Genomic DNA, 23,989 nt, shown 5'->3' on the forward strand with positions numbered 1-23,989 from the left:
AAAGATGATGGAGAGCGGTCCAGCAATGACTTCAGCCAGCTCCCTCAGCACCCGCGGATGCATCCCATCTGGACCCATGGATTTATGGGTGTCCAGACTATTTAATTGCTCCCTAACCCAGTCCTCATCGACTAAAGCAAACTCTTCCATTGACCTGGCTTCATCTGGAGTCTCAGGGGTACAGGGCTCCCCAGGACAGCCTCCGGCAAAGTAGATAGAGACAAAGAAGGCATTCAGTAATTCTGCCTTCTCTGTATCTTCTGCCACCAGGGCACCCACCCCATTCCTCAGTGGGCCTACATTGCCTCTGGTATTAGTTTTATCCGCTATGTATTTGAAAAAGTTCTTTTTGCTGTCCTTGACCCCTCTCACCAGCTGTAATTCTAAGGAGGCCTTGGCTATCCTAGCTGCCTTCCTACATCCTCTAACAGCAGCCTTATATTCTTCCCAAGTGGCCAGCCCCTGCTTCCATGACCTGTAAACTCTCCTCTTCTGCTTGAGCATACCCAACAGATCCCTATTCAACCACGCAGGCCTCCTGGCTCCCTTACTTTATTTCCTACGTGTGGGGATGCTCTGATCCTGAGCGTGGAAGAAGCAATCTCTGAATGCAATCCAGCTATCTTGGGCCCCATTTCCTTCAAGCAGTCTTGCCCAGGGGATTTCCCCCAGCAATTGCTTGAAAAGGCCAAAGTTAGCCCTGCTAAAGTCCAGGGTTGCAATTCTACTCGCTATTCTGTTCCTGCCACACAAGATGCTGAACTCCATCATCTCCTGGTCACTGCAACCCAGGCAGCCCTCAACCTTTACTGCTTCAACCAGACCCTCCTTGTTAGTGAGGATGAGATCCAGCAGTGCACCTCTCCTAGTCGGCTCCTCCACCATCTGCACGAGGAAGGTATCATCAATGCACTGGAGGAACCTCCTGGACTGTGGCTGGCTGGCTGAATGGTCCTTCCAGCAAACATCAGGGAAGTTAAAATCACCCATAACAACCAGGGCCTGTGACTGTGAGGCCACTCCCAGCTGCCCACAGAAGGCCTCATCAACTTCCTCAGCCTGATCCGGTGGCCTGTAACAGACGCCCACAACAGTGTCACCCCTCCCAGCCTGCCCCTTGATCCTGACCCATACACTCTCAACTCGCTCATCATCCACTCCTGGGCAGAATTTAGTACATTGTAGTTGCTCTCTCACATAGAGAGCAACTCCACCACCACGCCTGGCTGGCCTGTCTTTTCTGAAAAGGGCATAGCCATCCATGACCACATTCCAGTCATGTGAGCTGTCCCACCATGTTTCTGTAATTGCCACCAGACCATAATCTCCCGAGTGAACATAGGATTCTAACTCCTCCTGCTTATTCCCCATGCTGCGCACATTGGTGTACAGGCATTTCAGGGAGCGAGCAGAGCACACCCATTTCTCCCTAGGGGCATAGGAGGCCACCTGGTTCTCATCAGTTTTAGAATGCTGCCCCACTGGGACAAGCCCAGCTAAAAACCCATCCCCCTTTGAGCCTAGTTTAAAGCTCTCCAAATGAGCCCAGCTAATTCCTGCCCCAGCATCCTTTTACCCCCACGAGGTAAACCTTATCCGCGTGACACTGTCCGGACTGGTGTCTTATAAAACCAACCATTATCAAAAAATCCAAAGCCCTGCCTGTAGCACCACTCTTGGAGCCAACCATTTAGAGACTGAATTTTCCTATTCCATCCCACATCGTCACTTGAAGATGGAAGTAGTGAAGAGAAGATCACTTGAGCCCCTGAGTCTTTCACCATCCTTCCCAAGACCTTGAAATCGTTCTTCATTCCCCTCAGACTACGGGAAGCAGCTTCCTCCCCATCTGTCTGGAAGACCAGCAGCAGGTAGTAGTCTGTCAGGTGCAGCAGTTTGGGGAGCTCTCTAGCGATATCCTTGATCCGGGCTCCAGGTAGACTACAAACTTCCCTAAGATGAGGGTCAACTCTGCATATTGGGCCCTCTGTTCCTTTCAGAAGGGAATTTCCTATTACTATCACCCTTCTTTCTTATCAGAGGCAGTCTTAAGTTGTGAAGTCAACCGCCTCTTCCTATGTGATCCTGTAGGCAGGCTTGGCACCACCTCCTCACCTACCTCTTCTTCAAGATCCAAGGCCTCAAACCTATTACGGAGGGGCACCTGGGGAGGCAAAGCAGGCAGGGAGGGGGGCTGCCCGTGACGCCGAACCGGAATACGCTTCCAACCCTCGTCGTCTTTTAGGTCCCCTACCTCTGCCCCACAGCAACAAGGGTGGGACCGTCTCAGGACTTCTGCCTCTGTCCGAGAGGACAGGAGGTCCATCTCCTTTTGGGGGGTACCTCCCTGGGACCTTTCCGACTGACACGTCAGGGTGTTACTCCACCAGTCGGTCTCCCTTTTGCACTCCCTGATGGTCCTCAGCGTCTCAACCTCCTCCTTAAGCTTCACAACCATGTGGAGCAGATCTTGCACCTGCTCACACCTCACACAGGTGGAGTGCTGGCCTCCCTCCCCCGGCAGCAGCAGGCTCTGGCACTCCCTGCAGCCGGAGACCTGAACAGCCACCGTTCGGGACAGAACCTCAGTCTGCGTTGCCACCGTCTGTTTGAGACAAGCTCTCCTCCTGGAGGCGACCATGGTCGTCAGTAGTCTGGGATGCTGGCAATAAGTTAGAGGAGCTGACAAGCAACAAGTGCTCTCTGCACCCTGTTGTACAAGCTGCCACACCCGCCGCTGCAGCACAGTGCGGGTGGGACTCACCAGCCACGCAAGCTGGTTGCTCCTCTCTGCACCTGGTGGGCAGCGACTAGTTGCTGCCCTCCCAAAGGACTTTTCAAGGCAAGGGGAGCGGGTGTGATCGCCGTCACCGTGGGAACGGCCCCCGCCACCTCAGCTGCTCTCTCGTAATGGCTGACGGGGCTCTGGGGATGGGGACCAGCCGGGAATCACGGTGTCCTTGTACATTTCCCTCTGAGCTTCCTAATCTCGGCTGAACCTCGTGGTCGGCTGGACCTCGCGGTCGGCTGAACCCCGCCGGCTCCGTCTCTGGCTCTCGCTGGGCTGGCTCCGATCAGCTGACTGAACTTCTACTTGTTCTTTGTCTCATTACTAATGTTCCTCCCATAGCAAGCAAAATTTCTGCAATCTGTGATAGATAAGCATGAACTTGTATTCTTAAGCAGGCTTTCTGGTTTTATGAGATTGTTTTCTTGTGTCTCATTAACACCCTTGTATATTTGCCAGAAAAATATATTAATCATTGTTGTCATGGTGACTAGGGAAGGGTAAACTCTTGGAGAGATACAGGAAGAGTAAGAGAGACTAAAGAGAGAGACTAACTTTTGGAGCTGAGTCGGAGCCAAATGGAGTGTCTATGTTTGAAGGTTTTGGTCTGTATCTCTTTTGCAGTCTTTGAGCTGAATGATACATTCATGGATTTCAGTGAACTTAACATCCCGGTCACTCAGTCCCGCTCAGCAGATAAGCTATTTATTAATATCATTAGAAAATGTAGAAGCCTTGGCAGAAATGACATAAGAAAGTTCACTTTCAGGCTTGGACATCACAAGCATTGTCTTATGTGGGCTAAAATGTTTGGACAGACAGACTTTCCTACCCAGAATTTTGTCTGGGTTTCTACCCCCTGCCTTCCCCTTTCAATTCAGTCATTCCCTTGCCCTCTTGGACTGCTGTGTTTGCCATTGCTTCACCATTGGGATATCAGATTTGTCAAGTCAGCTGATTGCACAAAATGAAACAGCTGAGTGATCTGAATTCACTACAACAAGCAGACCTTGGAAATGATGTTCCTGATCCCACCTGTTATCATTAGCTTCTCTCCAATTAGTCCTTGGCCTCCCCTTTGCCCTCCTGGCACATGAACTCCCCTGTCTGGGTGCTGTCTGTGCTGCACCAGAGCACTGCCCTGGGCAGGAGCATTGCCCTCTGGCCCTCACAACCAGGACCTGCCCTCCTGATCAGGTGCCTCAAAAAACCCTGGAGATTGCCGATGTCCTGGCCATGGTAAAGGACCTGTGTGCACAGATAGTGCCTGCGGGGCTTGTGCTGCCTCTGGAGCCCTGGGGCTGCATGGGTTGGTTGGCTGGACAGTGGAAGGGGTGCAGCAGGGGGACACCTGCTGCCCACCCTGCCCTGGGCAGATGGGGTCTGGTAAGCTCCAGCGGCTGCAGAAGGACACACAGATGTCCCTCAGAAGCAGCAAAGACTGTGTCAGGCCCTGATCTAAACAACTCCTTGCACATGAAGTGCTACTGAGTTTTAAGATAAACACATGCCTTTGTTATCTGAGATTAATCAAATTTAATTTCTCCTATCAACACCCTCACGTGATGTCACTAGACAACAACAAAGAAATCTTCTGCTTTGGGGGATGCACAAGCTCAGTTCTACTGCCAAAGACTCATGGGCAAAGAAATGCAGCTGGATGTCTCCTTCACGGGAGTACCAACCTCTGTGCTTGCCCTGCCCTCCCTCCAGCCATGCTGGTGCTTTGGGCCATGGACAGGGCAGAGAGACGAGCAAGTGGAGCCCCTGCTGCGTGTGGTGAGGGGCTGCCTGCCTCATGGCAAAGCCTGTGTTTCACTGACTGAAACAACAACCAGAAAGGTGGAGCTCTAAATGGAGAAAACCCCACATCTAGAAATCGCTTGGCACACTTTTAAATTCAAGTTGTGATAACAAAGCCAGGGAAGTCCTAAGGATGCAAAGATATGGAGAATGAGTGAAAAGTGTTACTGATGCAGGAGAAAGAACAAGGAATTTGTGGGAAACAAAAAGGGGCCACACTCAATGCACAGAATACAGAAACCTTCTTGATCTTGTTCTGTCAAAAACATGAGGTTTTATATAATTTTTGGACAAAGGTTATTGCATTGCTTGTTTCTTACAGATCTGTGAAAATACTGTGAAAAAAATACCATAGAAAAAAAGCCTTAACCCATTTCCTGGACAGCCTATTAATGATCTAATGTATATGATGGGAGAAAAAAACAAACATTCAGGTGTGCTTGTACCAGCCAGTGACACATCTCAAAAACACGTTTCAAAAATCTATCTCCAAATGCAGACACAAAGCTGTGTGCCAGTTAATCTCCTAAATCCACAGTGACCACACACTTTTACTCTGCTTAGCTAATTATCTTGCAGCTACACCTCAAATGTCTTTGTTGAGTGATACAGAAAAGCCCAGGTGAGACTCTGTTTTCCACACCAGCACTGAGACAACCCTGCCTTGGTCAGTTGTCCTCTCAAGCATGACCAGCTCTAGTCCCTAGTTCTCTGCAGCTCTTTCTGGCAGTACATGCCAAAATGGTCTACAAAAGAGGTCTATGTACAATAACTATTATCTTACTGAGCGGGTGATAGAGAATTACTTAACTCTCTGATTTATCATTCTAATAACTTCAGACACACTTACCTCCTCTGCTCTCTCTTCAGTGCCCACGGAGATGTGCAGTGTTACTACCCAGCTTGGTGGATGCAGGTAATTCTGGAGACACGAGACGTCACATTTCCTTTTTAACTGACATGTGAACCCATCGACACCGTGCTAGTTGGCTTGCTTTCAATATTTTCTTATGTTGAATGTAGGCAGAGATTAGAGAATTAATAAAACTCACAAAAAGTGAAAGCAGTCCAAAAAGATTTTTGAAATTATTTAAATGCTCTCTTTTCATTCCTTTTTTTTGGTTGTGTTTTTGTTTTTGTTTTTTTAATCAACAGCATTATTGAGGAAGATTGATGAGGAGCAGAACCGAATACAATCTTTTTCTTTTTGCTAGATTCTTTTCTCAGCTTTCACTGAACTTTTGCTCAAATTGTGTGGGTTTTTTGTTTGGTTGGTTTGGGTTTTTTGTTTATTGGTTTGGTGTTTGTTTGTTTGATTGTTTTCCTCCAAGCTATGTGTGACAATAGTCCCAAAGAACAGCCTGGATCCACTACTCCACCAAAGTGGTTGATCAGACTGGTCCAACCTGGGCTCAGCCACGAGCCTGGAATGAGCTACTTGGATTAATCATGTCTATGTGTTCATGTTAAGTTTTTCTGTCAGATATTTTATAACTGAAATAAATCAATGCCAGGTACATTTCTCACTGAAACCTGCACTCCAACAACATCACAAAGAACATTTTGTTCCCCTGTTCTGTGTTGTATTTTGTATAGGAGTACTTTTGAACCTGGATAAGGTCCCCAGATAGTCCCCAGGCTTGCACAACTGATCAGTCACGTTGGTCAACACGTGAATGAGCCAGAAAGAGAGCAGGCCTGAGGTTTTTTCTCACCACAGAGGAAACCCTTACAGGGAAAGATTAAGCCTGTTCTGCTTTGCTTTCTGCTCAAATTAGGCATGTCTCTATTATTTTATAACTGCAATGTCTATTCTAAGTGTTTAATAATAATGAAAGACAACATCTATTGATCCCAAAACTAGATGGGAAGGTGCTCCACTAGATGTTCCAGTCCCTGGCACATCGCTCTGAAGAATCCGAAGAGCAATAGCTATGGTCCCACATCAGCTTCACGAACTAGCTGGAGAGCCAACAATGTGTGAGTTAGGGCAAGAATCAATATTTTCCAGTGAAAAGAAATAGCATGTAAAGCTGTTTGGCCTTTGGACAGGTAGTGAGTGGGGAAAGCATATGAATCCTAAGGATATTATAAAATGTCAGTATCCTAAAGATAAGGTTTGTCCTTCCTCGTCAGTAACACTGAATTGTAGTCTATCTGCAGCTTATTGAACATAGGTTGCATGTATATAATCCTTTACAGGATAAATGGTCCATTGCAATAATAATTATTGACTTTGGATGCCATATACTTAACATATATTGTAGGTGTGGTTGTACAAAGTTTAGTAGGGAGGTTGGGAAAGGGAACGTAGGGCTTATTGCATAATTTAAACAAAGACAATGTTCTCAGTGCTATTAAGATATGTCCTTCTCTGCTTGTTTGGTCTGATACTTCACATCAATACATTTCTGTACATACTAATCATAGCTATTTCAAAACCTCTATGGTGACAACAAACTGATGTAGCTTAAAATGTTAAGTAAAAGCCTAAATTAGGTGCATGGAATCTCACAATAACTTTCATGTAAGTCACTGCAAAAGACGTTCAACATGTCATAGCAAAAAAAAAAGCACAAACTAAATTAGACCACTTAAACGTTCACTTTAGGAATCTACATAGGAACTGATTGTTGCCCATCGAGTTAAAAAAATTAAAAAGAAAAGCTTTGTAAGGCATCCCTTTATTTTAGACGTGCCTCGGTTACTATTACATACCAATAATATCTAGTATTGACACTTATTTCACAAAATCCATGCCAAAGATACATCACCAGGTTACTAGAGAAGCTTCGCAGAAGTGAGCATTACATAAGGGCCACAGTTCACTTGGAAGTCTAAATGCAGCCATTCCTGGTGAAACCTGTGTCTGCTCTCTCCTCTGGGATGTCTGTGACTGGCATACTCTGTCTCCCTCTTTCTTTCACTCCTGTAATTCACGACTGAATGTGTTTTACCTCTGTGTCCTGTACTCAAGTTCCAAAGTTCAGCTGTTAATTTGAGGGTACATTTTTTCTTTCTTTGAGAGACAATTTTCTCTCAGATAGCCATGAGTTTGTGTTTTGTCCCCAAAGTTTTCGATCTAGAAAGAGGGAAGGGTTTGGTGCTTTTTTGCACTGCAGAAAAATGAACAGGGTGAAACTGCTAAGTTTTGGAAAGAGTTGTAGGGATGATGTCAAAGCCAAATAACCCCAAATGTATGTGCTGCATGATGGGAATCACATGCTTTCACGTAACATGAGTGGTGTGTGAAAAGGAGATGTTGCCAGGGCGAAGTGTATAGGCAGTCACAAGGAGAACTGGCATAAATTCTCCTTGACGAAGAGTATGAAATGGTTAACCAGAGTTTTACCATTGGTGAAATAAATTCTGAATTTTCTACTATTATATGTATTATTTGCATGTTTTAGCTTGCATTTGTTTGTTATTTTTCTTCTGGGAAAACAAAGTAATTAACATAAATTTCAGTGACTTAGCTGTGGCCTAGCTGTAAATGCTTGTTCCTTGACTCATAGGCTCCAGAAGAGTATGTCAGTAAATATTAATTTCTATGCTGTTTTCAAATGGATAAAAGAAACCCTAGAAAGCAAGCTAGTCCAGCCAAAAAAAAAAAAATTAAAAAATTGCTTGATCACCCTAATATTTTTCAGTCTTTAGATACAAAGTCATTTTTATAAAGTTAAGCTCACAGGAAATGGGACAAATCATGAGTAACACAGTGACAAGAGAAGTGTGAGAACCAGGACAAGAGAGAGTCTAGAAAAGATAATTTTTAATATATTTTTTGCTTAATCTTTTACTAGACCCTGACCCCCTGCTTCAGTACATTACTAGTCAATGAAGGTCAGTGTTCTCAAAATATATAAAATGAAGAATAATATCAGCTACTTAAGCAAAGCAGGCTAACAGTCTGATCACAGGATTCCTCTGTTTTGGTTTCAAAGACAGTGTCTTCCTTTAGAGTGCGAAGATTTGACTATTGCTGCGTTATAATACGTGTTTTCATAGGTTCTGCTTTTACTAGGAGATCAAAGTCATAACCAAACTTAAAGATGAATGATTTTCAAGAGTGTGTTAGATTTTGTATGGAGAATCTGAGAACATCATGCCCATGAAAGCAACCATTAATTGGATAACAACTTTTTAAAAACTATAATGACTTTTTTTCCAATAAATTACAATTTTAAAATCCACTAGGGTAAGAGGAAACTGAGAAGAATGTTAAAAATTATAAGCATTAAATGTTGTAAAATATGTCTGGCCTAAGAAATGTATTAAAACCAATGATACAAAAATAAGATCACCATTGAATTAGGCCTAAAACTCTCTTTTAACGAAGTCTAGCCACTTACTTAGGCCAGAGCTCGGCATTGAACTCTCCATTTCACATAACACTGTGGAGTCTTCTCCTTGCATTTCCTGCCTTACAGTAAAATATGCCTGTGGTCAACATTATCCATGTATTTAATTCACAGTTGTCTGTGTGCGAACGTTTTAAAAGAAATTTTAAAAAGCCTTGAAAAGGACAGCGATTGAAGAACATTATTTTGTTTTCTCTCAGTTGGAGTAAAGATTTCAAATCCTTGCAATTGCTTTCCATGACCAGCAGCTGAAGAGCATTACACGATCTATGTAGTTTTCTTGTATGCATGGCAAAAATTATCAACCAGATGTCATTACTTCTGCCATGGCTGTTCCTCTCTAAAATTTCTGTATCTTCTCCACAAGTGTCCACCTTCTCAAAAGCTATTTAAATTGTTGCTGACTTAGATGGTTGTAATGTCTTTTGCTTAAGTCTGTTGCACTTTCTTGTATTCAAGGTATTTACAAGCACTTGTCTTTTACACCTCTGCTGCCCTCCATTTAGCCTGATTCAACTTCTGATATATCGGGTTGGTACTCTTGTTTGCTGTTTGAATAAAAAGCTTTCTCCTTAAACCTGTTTGGAAAAACCTCACATTTTGCCTTGGGATGATTTTTTGTATCTTCGAATGTAACCTGTTCCCACCAGTCTCCAATTCATCTTTTATTCAGATTTTTTTCATCAGGGCTGTAGATTGTCAACACAGCATGTCTCAGACCCTGCAAAGGAAGGAGTAGATAGGGGCTGGTGAAGTATACCATTAAATGTCACATTATACCATTCAAAACCAGGTTTATCAAGGCTCTTTGACATTTTACCTCTCAGTGTCACTTTGAACAATGTTGTCAAAGCTGTGTTTTGGAAAAAGGAACTCGTGATGCCTCTGAATTAGAACCAATTAATGGAAAAACCTTTATTTGCTTAGTCTGTCTACTTTGAGACTATTCTTTTCAAATGAGGTAATGGGGTAATGATGGTTTTGGTCCTTAAAATATTTTTTTAATCAAAATTCTACAGACTCTCCACTTTGTTAAACCACTGCAAAGGACACATGGTTTTTTGGGGGGCTTTTTTTAATTTTTTCTTTTTCTTTTTTCTTTTTTTTTCTTTTTTTTTTTTTTTTTTTTCCCCTGTGGAAAAGACACAGGTTTTTTTATGTAGAATTTAAGCGAGGATATCACAAACTGTATTATAGGTGACATAACACACAAAAAACAGAGCTGTAATCGCATGGGCACTAGCTGCCCATAGAAAAATGAAAAATACTACTAATTGTAAACTGTTGAACAACTGAGAATGAAGACAGGACTGTATGCTTTTCACTGGTAAGTCTTGCACACTTAGAATATGCCTTGTCCTATGTTAACATGTAGCAAACAGTCCAGTTAAAAGTTGCAGCTTGTTGCCCGCATTGCACTGTAAGTTTGAGGTGAAAGGTAAATGAGAAAAAAGCTGTAGTGAAAACATTATATGAAATTATATCCCTGCAAGGAAAATTATTGCCTGAAAAGAGCACACAGAAGAAAATTTCAAACTGCAGACAGTAGAATTCACTGCATGGCCTGGCTTCTGAGGATTGCTTGTTTGGTTAATGTATCACTATCATGCAATTAATTTTATCATTTAGATCTTATTTAATTATTCTTCTGTTACAAATGATTCGCATCTTTTAACAAATATCAATGCTGCCTAGTTCATAGATGGATCATATCATGCATCTGAGGCTGATACAGCCATATATATGGCTTCAAATATCCTCTTCATTACCCACAAGGAAATTAAGAAGGGGAAGACAATATCTCTGCACTTAACATATCATATCTATTTTTAGTTTGCTCACACAACATAGTGTACAAGAGATTGAAATATATGAAACTCTCAAGTAACTGCTGTTGATCTGTTATGGATGCAGTCTGGATTTTTAAAAGTCTTGGAAAACAAAACAAAACAAAGCAAGAAATTATTAACAGTACAAAATAAAGAACCAGGTAGTGACATCTGCAGAAAAAAAAGATCATGTGGGATTTAGACATGGACTCCTCCTTGCACTCTAACACTTCCACAAGAAAAAAGGATGTGAGATCATTCCTCACCACGTTTGTTACCCCACAACTCTCCCTTATTGTCGGTGCAAAACTGTAGGCATGAGACATGCAATAGGTAGGTAGCTTTGTACATTTACATAGCCGTTTAAGCTGCGAAATTGAACCCACTGTGATTTCTAGTACACAGATACAAAAGTAAACCCTCTGGCAAAACCAGTTTCTTTATCAGACCACATCCAAAAGAACTGTGCTTTGAGCTGAAGATTTTATTTGTCCACTTTGTTTTGCCTTCTTTTTTCTTTTCTGTTGGCAGGTGTTGAAGGTGGAGAAAGGAAGGGCAAGATACAAGACTCCAAAGTCTCCTAAATCCACCATTCACGTGGAGGAGGATAAGGTTATCCTGAGAACATGTGTTAAGGACAAGGGCTGATAACGCATTATCTCTAAACAAGTTGCAGAAATAACATTTCCTTCTGTCTCTCTGCCCTTTCCTTTCCTGGAGCTAAGGAGTAAAGCAAATGTGTAGCAAAGAAATGAGGTGATGGTCCATGTTACTTAAAATAAACCCCTGTCATAGATTCTTAGCCCTTACTTCCATGCCTTCTCCTCTTCAGAAAATATTGAACTCAAAATATTCTAAGCCCACATAGTCTCTTGAAAGAAAGTAAAGACCCCTGAAGGCTATTTTATTATAATACTATTTATTTGGGTGTATTAGTACCTCATAAACACATCTCCTAACCTTTAGTTTCAGATTATTTAAGTCAAAGTACATGTTTAAAGGCAAAAACATCATAAACCTTCGAAATTTATCTGTGCAGCTGGAAAGCATTGTATTTTGTTAAATTCTGATAGCACAGCAGATCAGCCGCAGCCTCACTTATCACCTGACAAGCATTATATTGCCAGTTTCCACGACAGGGCAAAAGTGACAAAGAACTGAGTTTTTTCCTCTATTTGGGTCACTGATACATATGACATCTTCTGTTTTAAAGCATTTGGAAATACTATTTTATTTGGAGTAGCCTGAAAAATATGGACTGCCATGGACCAGTTGGTGTGATTATATGGTCAGAGCTCAGTGCAGCCCTTGAGACAGCCAAGGCAGATGAAGGATTGTATCTAGAGGATACTAGTATTACATTATGTTCCTCCCAGTGCTGGCCCAAAGGTTGAGCTCTTGTAAAAGACTGAAAAATGCACTAATTCTTTAGGAATAAGTTGAGTTCAAAACTCAACAGAAGACAAAATTCATTTTCCCATAACTCCTCTGACTTCTTCCTAGCAGAAACTGATGTTCTGGTAAGAGAAAATGTAAAACCAGAACAACACTATTTATAAAATCCTCATGAAGAGGGAAAATAAAATAATCTTGGCTTTTTATGGAAAGCTTAGTTCCCCCTTGTTGTAGCCTTGCAAGAGGAATCCCTGTGCTTTGGGAGGGCAGCTGCTGTTACATCGTCACCTCCCTCTTTCCCATCTCCTGGAAAGCTGCCATCACATTCCAGAAACTGGGCTCTTGCAACAAGAGTTGCTTTATAACACGAAGATCACTCTGTGGGGCAGAGGCAGGAACACTGGAAGCCTTTGCTAGCAAGATGTAGCGTTTACAAGTAGAGCGAATCACAACAACCAAAACAGCTCGATTCTCCTCTGTGGTGGGAGAGATGGGACCTCAATGAATGGTCCTTCCTTCTTCCATGAAAGGGTGGCTGCAGTATGCCATTTGATGTACACAGTTACTCCTTTTACCATCTACAGACACATATTATGTCTTATCAGAATAGTTATACTTGGCAAGACAATTAAATCATCCTAGCTTCAGGTCACTTCATCCCAGTTCCATATCAAAGTGGTCCTATCAGCAGCAGTCTCATTTCAACAAGCTAGTAATATACTTAGAGGTCCTACATATCAGCAAAAGTTTTGTAACAGCTGCAATTACCAGCAAAACAAAAAGTTTAGGGGTGTGAAGAACTGAACACAGGTAAGCGATGAAGAAGCCTGTGCATCTGGCTATACTATTGCATAGGATTGTGTTGGCCTAATTGAGTCAATGGGAAGGCCGCTGGCAGTGTTATGGCGGTTTCTGCTTTTAGCTGTCATATGAACCTGGCTGGGACTAATAATATTTTTCCAGTGCCTCAGGGGGTCCAGAAGGATTACTCTTTGCCAGGGGGATACACTGCTCCAGGCGTTGCGTGGGGGAAGGCAGCTACAGAGGTCCATATATTAATCACAGGGTCCAATAATTTGAGGAAGTAGGTTCCTTTACATTTAGGATTCGGCTTTACCAGAAAGCATCTCAGAAAAGTTCTTTTTGAAAAAACATTCATCGTTCTTTGAGTGCTTATTACTGCTTTGATATAAGCATTGAAACTCTTCTTACCTTGTTCTTGTCCTGAGAAATGAAGAGAATGCCTATCCATAAAGCAATGTGAATTAGAATTAAATACTAGAATTACTAGGACATTATTAACATATTAGATGACTTCATTTTTTGCCTCAAAATAATGTTTATATTAAAGTGTCTATATGTTCTCAGTATCATATATAAAAAAGCATTTGGATGAATCATATATAAGAGAATATAAATTGAATATAAATAGACAAACAAGAATGAAACATTTTGCCTCCAAAATTTTGAATTTACAGACGGCTTTGACATTGTTCCCAAGGAGAAATCAGCACACTTTCTAAAGCATGGTAAAACAGTTCCAGCTTCTGACAAACACAAATGGCAATTTTCACGTTAATCATCTGAAGCTTTTCTGAGAGTTAGTTTACTCCACGTAAAGAATAAACTACTTCAGCATTTGATGTATAGCATACTCAGGAGGACTTTCAGTAATTAATGTGTGCTCCATCTTGCATAGGTTCACAGTCATTCCTACACTGCTTTTTTTCAAGAAGTGCAGTTTGCAGCTGAACACAAGTGGCTGGGATCCCCAGCAGTGACAAGTCGCTGTGGTTTACTTCTGATTGCAGAAGTGTACAACTCCCTCTGTTGCCCTGCCATGTGGGAAGAGAAAAGCAGATCAAAGCCTTTCTTGGAATTTCAGGAACACGCTGCCAGTTTCTTCACCCAAGTGGTTAAGCAAATATCCAGGGTCTTGTGAATAGATCCGAACAGGATCCCATTGTTTCTCTGAGGCATGATTTGCAAAGAAGTTCAGCTTCTGTGAAGACAGGGGAGTTTGGCAAAAAAGGCAGGCAACGTCCCTTAAGCAGTTATTTTAGTCAGCATTGAGCCCAAATGCACTAATTTTCTCTCTTAAGGCAAATATTTGGTGGAGATTCAGGATATAAGTCTTGGGTCTCATCAGGGTTATTTCAATGTTTTGTTATCCCAATGCTTTCTTTCCAGTGGTGCCCAGCTAATAGTTGAAAGTTACCCCATTACCCTGCCCCAGCTGCCATTCCCTGAAAAGGCTATTTTTTGTTATACCATCAATATCTTGGTTGGTTGGACCTTTACATGGCACTCTTGGAATCAAGATGAAACAAGTGAGACACCAGGAACTTGACCTTAATAAATCTGTGATTAGGCATGTGTTGCTCTAATACTCTCAGAGTGCTTGTTAGGAAAAACAAACAAAAATTAAAACAAAGAAAAAAATAAATAAAAATAATTAAAACCAAAGAAACACACACCCCCCTCCCCCAACAAACCACACACAACATTTCTTGAGACTTAGCATAAAGTCATGCTTACACAAGGAAATCAAGTATCTCAAATGGTTGGTTCCTGTCCAGGTGGTGCGAGGAACCACTGTGGCAAGAGCCCTGGCAGATGCATACTCAGACTTCCATTCTTCTGCTCACTCCTAATCCAGCTGTCCCACAGTGATAACGTAGGAATCAAACAGAATGCACAAACCAGTACAAAAAGATTTGGCACATTATAGCATTTCACTGAAACACCAGTTTAGATCCACCGGCAGTTTGAACACTTTAGTTGAGATCCTGGGGCTGATCTGTGACTCCTGCTTCTTAAGCTCACACATCTGGGCACAGTGTCACTCTGGTGAAGAACCTGCTGGGTCTGGAACTAGCAAAACCTTAGCCAGGAACAGACTAAGCCCCAGTCACAGCAGAGGTAACAGTGCAGAAGACTGAAGTGTATCTGTGAGAGGTTAAATAACCTCATGGCTACAAAATCTCACGTGGTGTAAGAACATCTGCCACATAGACCAGAGCTGATCGTCCCCCAATTCTCGGAAACTCTATCTCTAGTCTCAGCCCTTCCAGTGTCCTCTATATTTAACCCATTCACAGGCTATAGGCCAATTCCACATACCTCCTGAAATCAATGTATTTTCATAATTAACTTTTTATAATTTCATGCATGTTTCAGAAAAATTATGGATTTATGGATTGTAGTATCTTTACACATTCACGTGCTTCACTACTTCCAAAAATTACTAGCTCTTATTAAACATATTAAACATGAGAGCATATTAAACATGAGAGAAATGGGTTAATAGTAAAACTATAAAACAGTAGTGCCCCTAGTCAACGAGTTCAAATATCCTTTCCAGATGCTTCTGAGCATACGCAAAAATTGAAATTAAAAAAAGAAATAAACACTTCTACGAAATATTTATTTTATTTATTCACAGTACAAAAGAATATCTGCTTCCTATGTCCCAATGGATTGTCTCGCACAGCTCCTTGAGCACACGCATCCTACTTTGGACACCACTATCTTAGACCTCACAGCCAATGCTGACATCAGTCCACCTCATAAGCACATACGTTCAAGTTTGCAAGTGACACATCTAGAGAAGCCAGCTACCTGAAAAGAGGTTCAGTAGTAAACTACTCCCTGGTAGAACAGACTGTATCATGTGAAGTCACTGAACTACCTCTCTACTTTGCAAATAGTTGCAGGAAAAATTACTGAGCCATAAAAGATATTTGTTGATCAGATTTGGTAAGAAATAGAGCACTGGCCACAGAGTCACCATAAATACATTTTACAGATGCACTCCAATAAAGTGGTTCCATAGTATTTCTCTCCACTGCTTATTGACAGTTAACTACAGTGAACAGTTTGCTACAGGATGGTATGTGTTGCTTCGTATTTAAGCAACTAAGAAAACAGCAAATTTTCTAGTAAAACAAGAACTGTAATACTTCAGTTACAGATTCATCAGGAGGGCAGAGTTTTGACTGAAGATCAAAACTACAGATTTACTCTACTGTTGTGCTTCTCCAAAATCCCCAAACACTTATGGCGACACAGTTCAAGTCTAGAAACTGTTGAGCTAGGGGCACAGTCCAGAAGTTCAATGTTTTGCATCCAGCAGATTCCAAAAGAGGTAATTAAAGGCATCCTTTAAGGAATCTTCTCTGATGTTAAGACTTGAGAAGCACGGCAGCGAGCCTAAAAAAGAAAAAACAGAGAGAGAGAAAAGAGAATAATTTAATAAATGAAAATATCACACTAAAAGGGCATTTTCCAAACTAGTAGCTCAGTAAGCTTTATGAGGGGTTATATTTCATCTTAATTAAATGGGAGCTTTAAAGACAAAATTCTAAATAATTGATATTCGTAAATATAAAATCAAATCTTCGAAGAGACAAAACCAAAACACCCCCCACAAATCCCAAACAACACTCTTCTTTTTACTGTGTCCTGAATTGTAAAGATTTTGTCAGCAGGAGAAAGAGAGGTTGGTTGTGTTTCACTGCTATTTCTGGGCTAGAAAACACTTAACACCTCATGTCAATACACAGATGTTAAATACAGTCAGCAGGTGACTCAGCCACCAGGTATTTCTTAGTTTGAATAGAAGTCTGTCACAAAGCTTGAACATGCTGAACAGTAATAATAAGACACTACAGAATCAGAACATGGTTCCTCAGAAACAATCTGTTAGTGTAGGAAAGAGAAAGCTTAAGGAACAAAGAAATACAACAGACATTCAGCTGAAAACTTCTAAGGTCTTAAAGTTACAATGCCAAAAGTGAAACACATGGACAGGATTTATAAAATTCTGACAGCTCAAACATATAAGTTGCTCAGAGCAGTGTTTTGAATATATGAAGTTCTAAGTACTTTCAGAAAGCAGAATGCCATAGTTCTAGTGCCCAAGCTGAGGAGACACTGGACGGTTAGGTCTCAGTATCTGTGCGCCTTTTTCTTCAACTATCAAAGGTTGACAGACACCACATAGCTTTACGAAGTTGCAATAAAAACCCCTGAACGTAATTCTGGACTATGTATGCTTTGGAAATACCTTATATGTCCACAATAAGTTATTTAGAAGAAAATACAATACAAAAATGAAAAGAAAAAGAAATCTAATCTTTGCCTGCAAACAGCTGCAAATTCGTGTAAGGCTTAGAAGTTGCCAGTTACATCAAGGTGGCATGCATTTACATGCAAAACGTTTTTGGTTTTAATATCCTGTGATTTCTCAATTCAGAATTAAGTAGCAGAAAAGAATGAGAAAAGTGAAATGATTAAAATAAAAAAAAAAAAAAAAAAAATCACCACACAACCATATGCACATATGCATTTGAGTATTAAAAAAGATGCAGATTCTCTTAAATTTTCTTAGACAAAAACTATTTTCCAGAATACTTACAGCTTTCTCTTCCAAGGAGAGGACACCACCTACAGCCACTATCTGGTATTGCTTTTCTTTTAAGCTACCCAAAAATTTCCGAAGTAGTTTGAGACTAGTACCATCACTGGTTTGTTTTAGCAGTTTTTGCATTTCTTGGGAAGGACATCCTGGGTCAAACAGTAGCAAACATAAGGTTTTATTCTTCTTCTCTTCTATTCCAATGACAGTACGACTATGACCTAGTTTCAAAATAGAGTTTCAGTATTTTAAAAACATAGAAATCCCATTTACTTCCTCGTAGCATACTACTTATTTCCAGATTAAAGATGACATTACTTGAAATGTAATAAGGCAGTTATAAGTAAAGAGCAGATGTCAAGAAGCTGAGATCCCAATCACATCCAGCTCTTCCATCCAATAAAAATATAAACTTTGATGTTGCTCTTACTAAATAAAAAAAACAAAGCAAAACAGGAAACAAAGCCATACCTTCTATTAAATGAAGGAATGTAAAATGCTGCTCTGAATTGCAGCACATATAAAGAAAGATAGAGAGGAGTAAGAAACTGGTATATTGTGATACTGACCTTGATGTTGCAAGTAGATCGGTGGTTTGGAAGTACACACTACCTTTGCACCACCTTCATTATCTGTAGAATAGTAATGCAAAATCCACTCAAATAAACGAGGGTGTGTACCCATAGCACCAGTCGGTTTGTGAAAGTCAATGATTTGACACCTACAACAGAACACGTAGAATGAAAATAACAATAAAATTACAAGCGGGTTGTTTGTTAAAACAATTTTTCACCTCTCAGTCCCTTTCTCCTGCACCAAGAATGTTTCGTAAACACAGCAATTCCAGGTGGCAAGGGGCTATTACCACTTTTTTTTTTTAAAAACAGGAGTAGGGGACATATAATTACAAAGCAATACAGTTGATACTGTCCAAAACTGGAAGATATATTCCATAACAAAGAAACACTTTATTCTGTTCTGTCTAACAAGAACTTGTGAAGCTTGCAAAAATTAAAATGTTTGATTTTTTGTATGCAATACATGTACACTAGAGAATCTAATTAACGGCTTTCAGAATTATGCATGTGAACAGCTGAAATTCAGTTTCTTCTTGAGAAGGAACTTCTAGAGAAATTAAGTTTTTAAGGTGGCTTTGTCATCACACAGTTAGCAAACCTGAGCTTTCAAGGTACAGGACTTAAACCAGCACTTAAAAACAACAACAAAAGAAAGCAATATTTACTTTATCCTGAGACTGGTTAAGAGTGAATAAATTTCACATGCTCCTATCCATGCTTTGGAACCACGTAATCTGTTGTTGAAGTGAGATGCCCCATGAGGATCAAAGCCTTCTCTCCAGGCATCTTCAATCATGGACTGAATCTTTGGTATACTAGGAATTAGTGTAGTATCTGGAACAAAAAAGCTTTTGAATTGTGGTTACAGTTACTGAAACAGTCCATTAATTAAAACTATTCATCTTCTTTTATAAGAGGCAGTCAATGTTACAAAGATGCATCACAAATACTAAAGCTAAAACTTCAACCACATCATGCCTTGCCACTATTCACCTCTCTGATTCTTTCCACAGTACGTGTTCCAGTGGTGTAACAAGCACTTAATAGGTATCATGGACCTAGTAAGCCTTGCTGTGTGAACGAGAAGGCAAAACACTAATCAGTTGGTTGCCATCCAAGGTATGTGAAACAAATAGGCAGCATATTGTTTAATACCTCTCAAGCAGTCATTATACAAGCTGTTTTGCAACAGTGAGGAAAGAAGCATTTGGAAATTCCTGTAACCGCAACCCCAGCCTCTGTCACCCACAGATGAGTGGAAGTGATCGACTCCTGTTGAAAGCCATACACGCCTGACATCTTTGTTGTCATTCTGATAGTACTTGCACAATGCTTCAATGACTCCTAAAATAAGACCAAATACAAAGTTTATGTGTAAAATGAACTGCAAAGTTCTCCAGAAAAAAATTCTTTCCCCAGCTTGGAATAGATACAGATTAAGACAATTTAAAATTTCTAAGTGATCCTACATTTCATCCAGAACCCAAATCACAAAATCAGTGGACATTAGACCTATTTCATTTTGATGGTCTTTACTTTGATGAATTCACTATGCAGCTTTCAAAATTCAAGCTATTTTTTCACTGCTGTTACATAATGAATATTTTAAATTAAACAGCTTGGACTACATTGTAAAGTGTGATATGCACAGGAACCACTACAATGAAATAGGAAAAGTAATGTCACCAATAAAGCACTCCTATGTCACTGTCAGTTCCAGTACAACGTCCCCTTAAAAATATGGAAATACTTATGCATACTTTGTAATCCTTTTATTCCCCATAGATTATTTCTCCTGAGAAAGTAAGAGAAGAAAAGGAATGGCACAGAATTTGAGAATTACTGTAGATATTTAAAACGACAACAACAAAAGAAACACTTGCAGGATATTCCAAATCCTCCTTTGTTACATGAAAGAACAGGCTTAGGAATGGTGTCTTCAATTTGTAAATGCAAATTCTCAAAGGCACTTTATTGCCATGCTGTTGTGAAGACAATCATTCCATGGCCATCACAGATTTTTTTTTAATTCTTCCCTGGAGTCTAAATCATTACCAAGAAAGAAAACTTTAAATGTATTACTTCCAGTCAACACATCTTACAGAAGAAATTTCATTTTACTTGTTAAGAACCAAATGGATTTTTTGTAAACTAGAACCGCTAGCAATAAGCTGTAAGACCTTTGAAACTGTGATCTTGGCAAGTGAAAACAAGGAAGCCTTTTGAAAGGGACATGGAAAGCCATCAGCACTGTATTTTTGTACCAATTATAAAAAATTTCAAAGATGTATCAAGTAGATGTCTACGCCTACCAGTCCTCTCTGAGACTCTGTAATCAGATGAACACTGTGCTTACCTGGGACCAGCTTACATGATACTACAACTAACTGAAACACAAGATAAAAAGCTACTGTACATTTTCACGGCTACACTAGGTTAGGAACCAATGAGTACTAAGTAGTAAACAAGGCACAATCTCAAGGACAATCAACATATAAGAAGAAATTTGCATCTTTTGATATATATTGCATTTGTGCCCTTAACCAGAGAACCTGATTGCAAGGCTCCATAGGGAAAAAAAGAAGTAAAAAAAGTCTTCAAGTTATAATAGAGATTAGAAATATATCAAGCTTTAATTTCCTTATTAGTTTATGACTAAAATGGTATTAGATTGATCTAGAAAACAAAGATTAGAAGTAGAATCAACCAATATCAAACATCCAATTATAGGCTTTGTTAAAGACAGGTTTAAACTCTACAACCTAGGTTTAAAAAGTACAGTCTAATCATATAATTTCAGCATTTTTACCTGAGGTCTTTGTTTTCCCATCATCTATACCAAAAGCCAAACATTCCATCAGTTCAGCTTTTCTCTTGTGGTATTCAAAAGGCTGCATACTTCCTTTATCAACTTCCTTTTCCATATTCTTTAGGTATTGCTGCTTGTAGCCTCCAGAATTATCCAAGCCATATTGTCTCTGTTAGGGATCAAATATATATGATTTAAATAACATTTTTTAAATTCACCTTTAGCAATTTGGAGATGCTGCATGCATGACATTTGAAAAACAGTGAACATAAAAGCTTCAGATTTATGATATTTTAGAGCTGAAGGCCAAGCTTCACTCCTGAGCAGAAACGTGGGAGTAGGAAAACCACACCAGCAAGAACAGGCACATCCCTCTACCCCATCTTGGGCAGCCAGCCATAGGCACAGAGGCAGCCAGTGGCCAGGAGGTAGGGAGAGTGGGAAATGAGCTACCAGGGCTGTGAGGTGGGAGGGAGAGCAAAGCAAGACCTAGCAGGAGCATGGTCACGGAAGCAGGTGATGGTGTCCAGGAAGAGGAGAGCCAGGATGCTCAGGGCCTTCTGACAAGGCATACGCTCCAGGCTGTGCCGCAGGGCAGAGCACTGGAGCTGGGTGGAGCACAGTAGGAGGTGGTGGGCAGAGCCCTTGGGCAGAGCAGAGTGATATGCACAGGGAGCAACACCACTCAAAGCAACAAAGCCAAGTAGTTCAAGGGCAGGCATGCCCAGCACCAGTGCCAGGATCCAGGCTGCTGAGAGCTTGTGTTTCCCTGCAATCCACTCATGTAGACCACCTCAACACAGCCTGTTTGACTGCACAGTTCTGACCTGGTATGGGTATCCCAGGTCATTTTAGTGCCAAGATACTCAGCTTCTAATGGCACAACTGTTCAATATTTTACCATTTAGAAATATTACCATACCTGCAGCTTTTTAAATTCTTCCCTCTCTCGCTTATCTTCTTCTGATCTCTGCCGTTCATCTTCTTCAGTTTGGAGCTGTTGAGCCAGTTCTAGATCTCTTATGTTTCCATCTACCCAGGAATAACATTCCAAAATAGACGACTTGAACAGGAGGTTAACAATGCTTTGATGGATCACTTATTTAATTTTTAAAGATTCTTTTCTAAGCAGACAAACACAAACACAACTGGGCCTTAATTTCAGGAGATGCATTCCACACTATTTTGAACTATTAGCGAACACTAAACAGGACTGACTGTATTCAGTTTACAATGACTCAAACTCTTGGACAAAATTAATGCCAAGTAACAGGAGCAACTCCTTGGCAAATAACACATGTACTTCTACTACTAAGAAAACAGCTTTTACCTACTATGTTTCACTTCATTGTTAGCAAGAAATCCCAGTTTCTTGAATAACACATGCTTATTAGCTTCTACCATAACTCCCAGCAGTCTCATAAAGTGACAAAACTAAATTTTGGATCAGAGAACTGGATAGGAAATCTCTAGGATTTTATTAGACATGCTAATAAACAAAATTAATTTTGATCCCTTTACTTCATTGCTATGACTAATGAACCAGTACAAGCATCTAGAAAAAAAATAAATTTAAAAACATTGAGGTTTTCATAAGCTATAGATTTTTCAGATCATCATACCAGAATGTGCTACTCTTAATTCCAGGTATGTAAACCTTCTATAGAGCTACCAAAAAAAAAAAGGCTGTCTTTTAAACATTTTTTGCCTTAAGTTTTAGTTTTGGCTAACACACATTTAATTAACAGGTGTTCATAGACAAATATTTCTTTTAGCATGTGTAATTAAGCAAAGCACTTGGGCAAGTGATAGGAATTGCTGTTAACTATAACATGTTAACTTCATTGTATATGTGTCCAGTTCTCTTTGTCAATAAGGAAATATTTGCTTTAAATTTTGTCCGAGATTCTATACTGCAACACACAAATGCTTGTAAGTTCTTTAAAGTATTATCAAACCTGTATCCTTTCATGTACCTTCTGAAAAGTTATGTTCCTCTAAGTGTAAATCCACATGTTCTTCAAGAATTTGAATGTCTGTACAGGTAAGACTGCACATTGGACATTCATATAGCTGTTCATCATTTCCTGTGTCTGAAAAAGAAATGCAGTTTCTTGATTAATGTAATGCCTGCTTTTTGTGAGAATCACTTCTCTAACTGATGAACAGTCTATGATAAATACACAGTAATGAGTTTTGTGTTGCCATTGACATTTCCCAGTGCAAGGCAGCAAATTTTAAACAGCTGTTACTCTCTTAACGATTTAAGAATTTGTATTTAAATAGCTGACAACCTTAACTCATTTTCCTTCTTTCAATTAATCAAGTTTTGCTCCATTTAACTTATAGATTGCAATTTGCTATGATAATATTTATAATAAGAAATGCTTATTCTGAATTATCAAACTGTTAATCAAAAGATACATCCAGCTAACAGAAAAACATTTGCTTAAAAAATTTCAAAATTTGTGTGATAACACAGCAGCTGGGGAGCAGAAAGAAAAAAATCAAAACATGCTGTCATTCTCGCTTTGTTGGTCTTCCTGCATCTCTTCAAATAAATACTCTCTGTGTAGTTTTAGCATTATTATTGAAGAGTACCATATAGAATAGGTAAAGTTCAAAGGGACTTCTGGAGATCATCTAGTCCCCCAAAATAAGGTCAAAAGAAACAGGCTAAGTTCTACAGGACTTCTCCAGACAGTTTTCAAATATCTCCAAGGATAGATACTCCACAAGCTCCCTAGACAACTTATTCCAGTGTTTTACCACTCTCACAACAAAAAAGTGTTCCTGTGTTTAAATGGCATTTCTGGTATTTCAACTTGCACCCACTGCTTGTTGTCCTGTCACTGGGCACCACAGAGAAGAGCCTGACTCCATCGTCACTGTCCTCCTTTTGAGTCCCTAGATTTTACTTGCATCTTCCTAAGTCCACAAAACACAGGAATTAATATGCTGTGTCAGCTGTTTCTGGAAAATGCTTGCTCAAGCTACAAGTTCATGA

At 40.2% G+C, this 23,989-nt stretch overlaps 1 protein-coding gene across 1 annotated transcript; it reads right to left on the reverse strand.

The window, feature by feature from the left end:
• Window positions 1-17,179: 17,179 nt before the first annotated feature.
• ZUP1 (zinc finger containing ubiquitin peptidase 1) lies at window positions 17,180-22,386 on the reverse strand (the record flags this gene model as incomplete). The annotated part of the gene is made up of 7 exons (XM_080341416.1): window positions 17,180-17,816; window positions 18,165-18,316; window positions 18,839-19,007; window positions 19,329-19,517; window positions 20,983-21,151; window positions 21,905-22,067; window positions 22,313-22,386. 7 exons carry the CDS (start codon window positions 22,384-22,386, stop codon window positions 17,425-17,427), a joined length of 1,308 nt encoding a protein of 435 aa, XP_080197542.1. The 3' UTR covers window positions 17,180-17,424.
• Between the last annotated feature and the right edge of the window lie 1,603 nt (window positions 22,387-23,989).

Source organism: Nesoenas mayeri, assembly GCF_963082525.1.
Source record: "Nesoenas mayeri genome assembly, chromosome: 3".
Taxonomy (NCBI): domain Eukaryota; kingdom Metazoa; phylum Chordata; class Aves; order Columbiformes; family Columbidae; genus Nesoenas; species Nesoenas mayeri.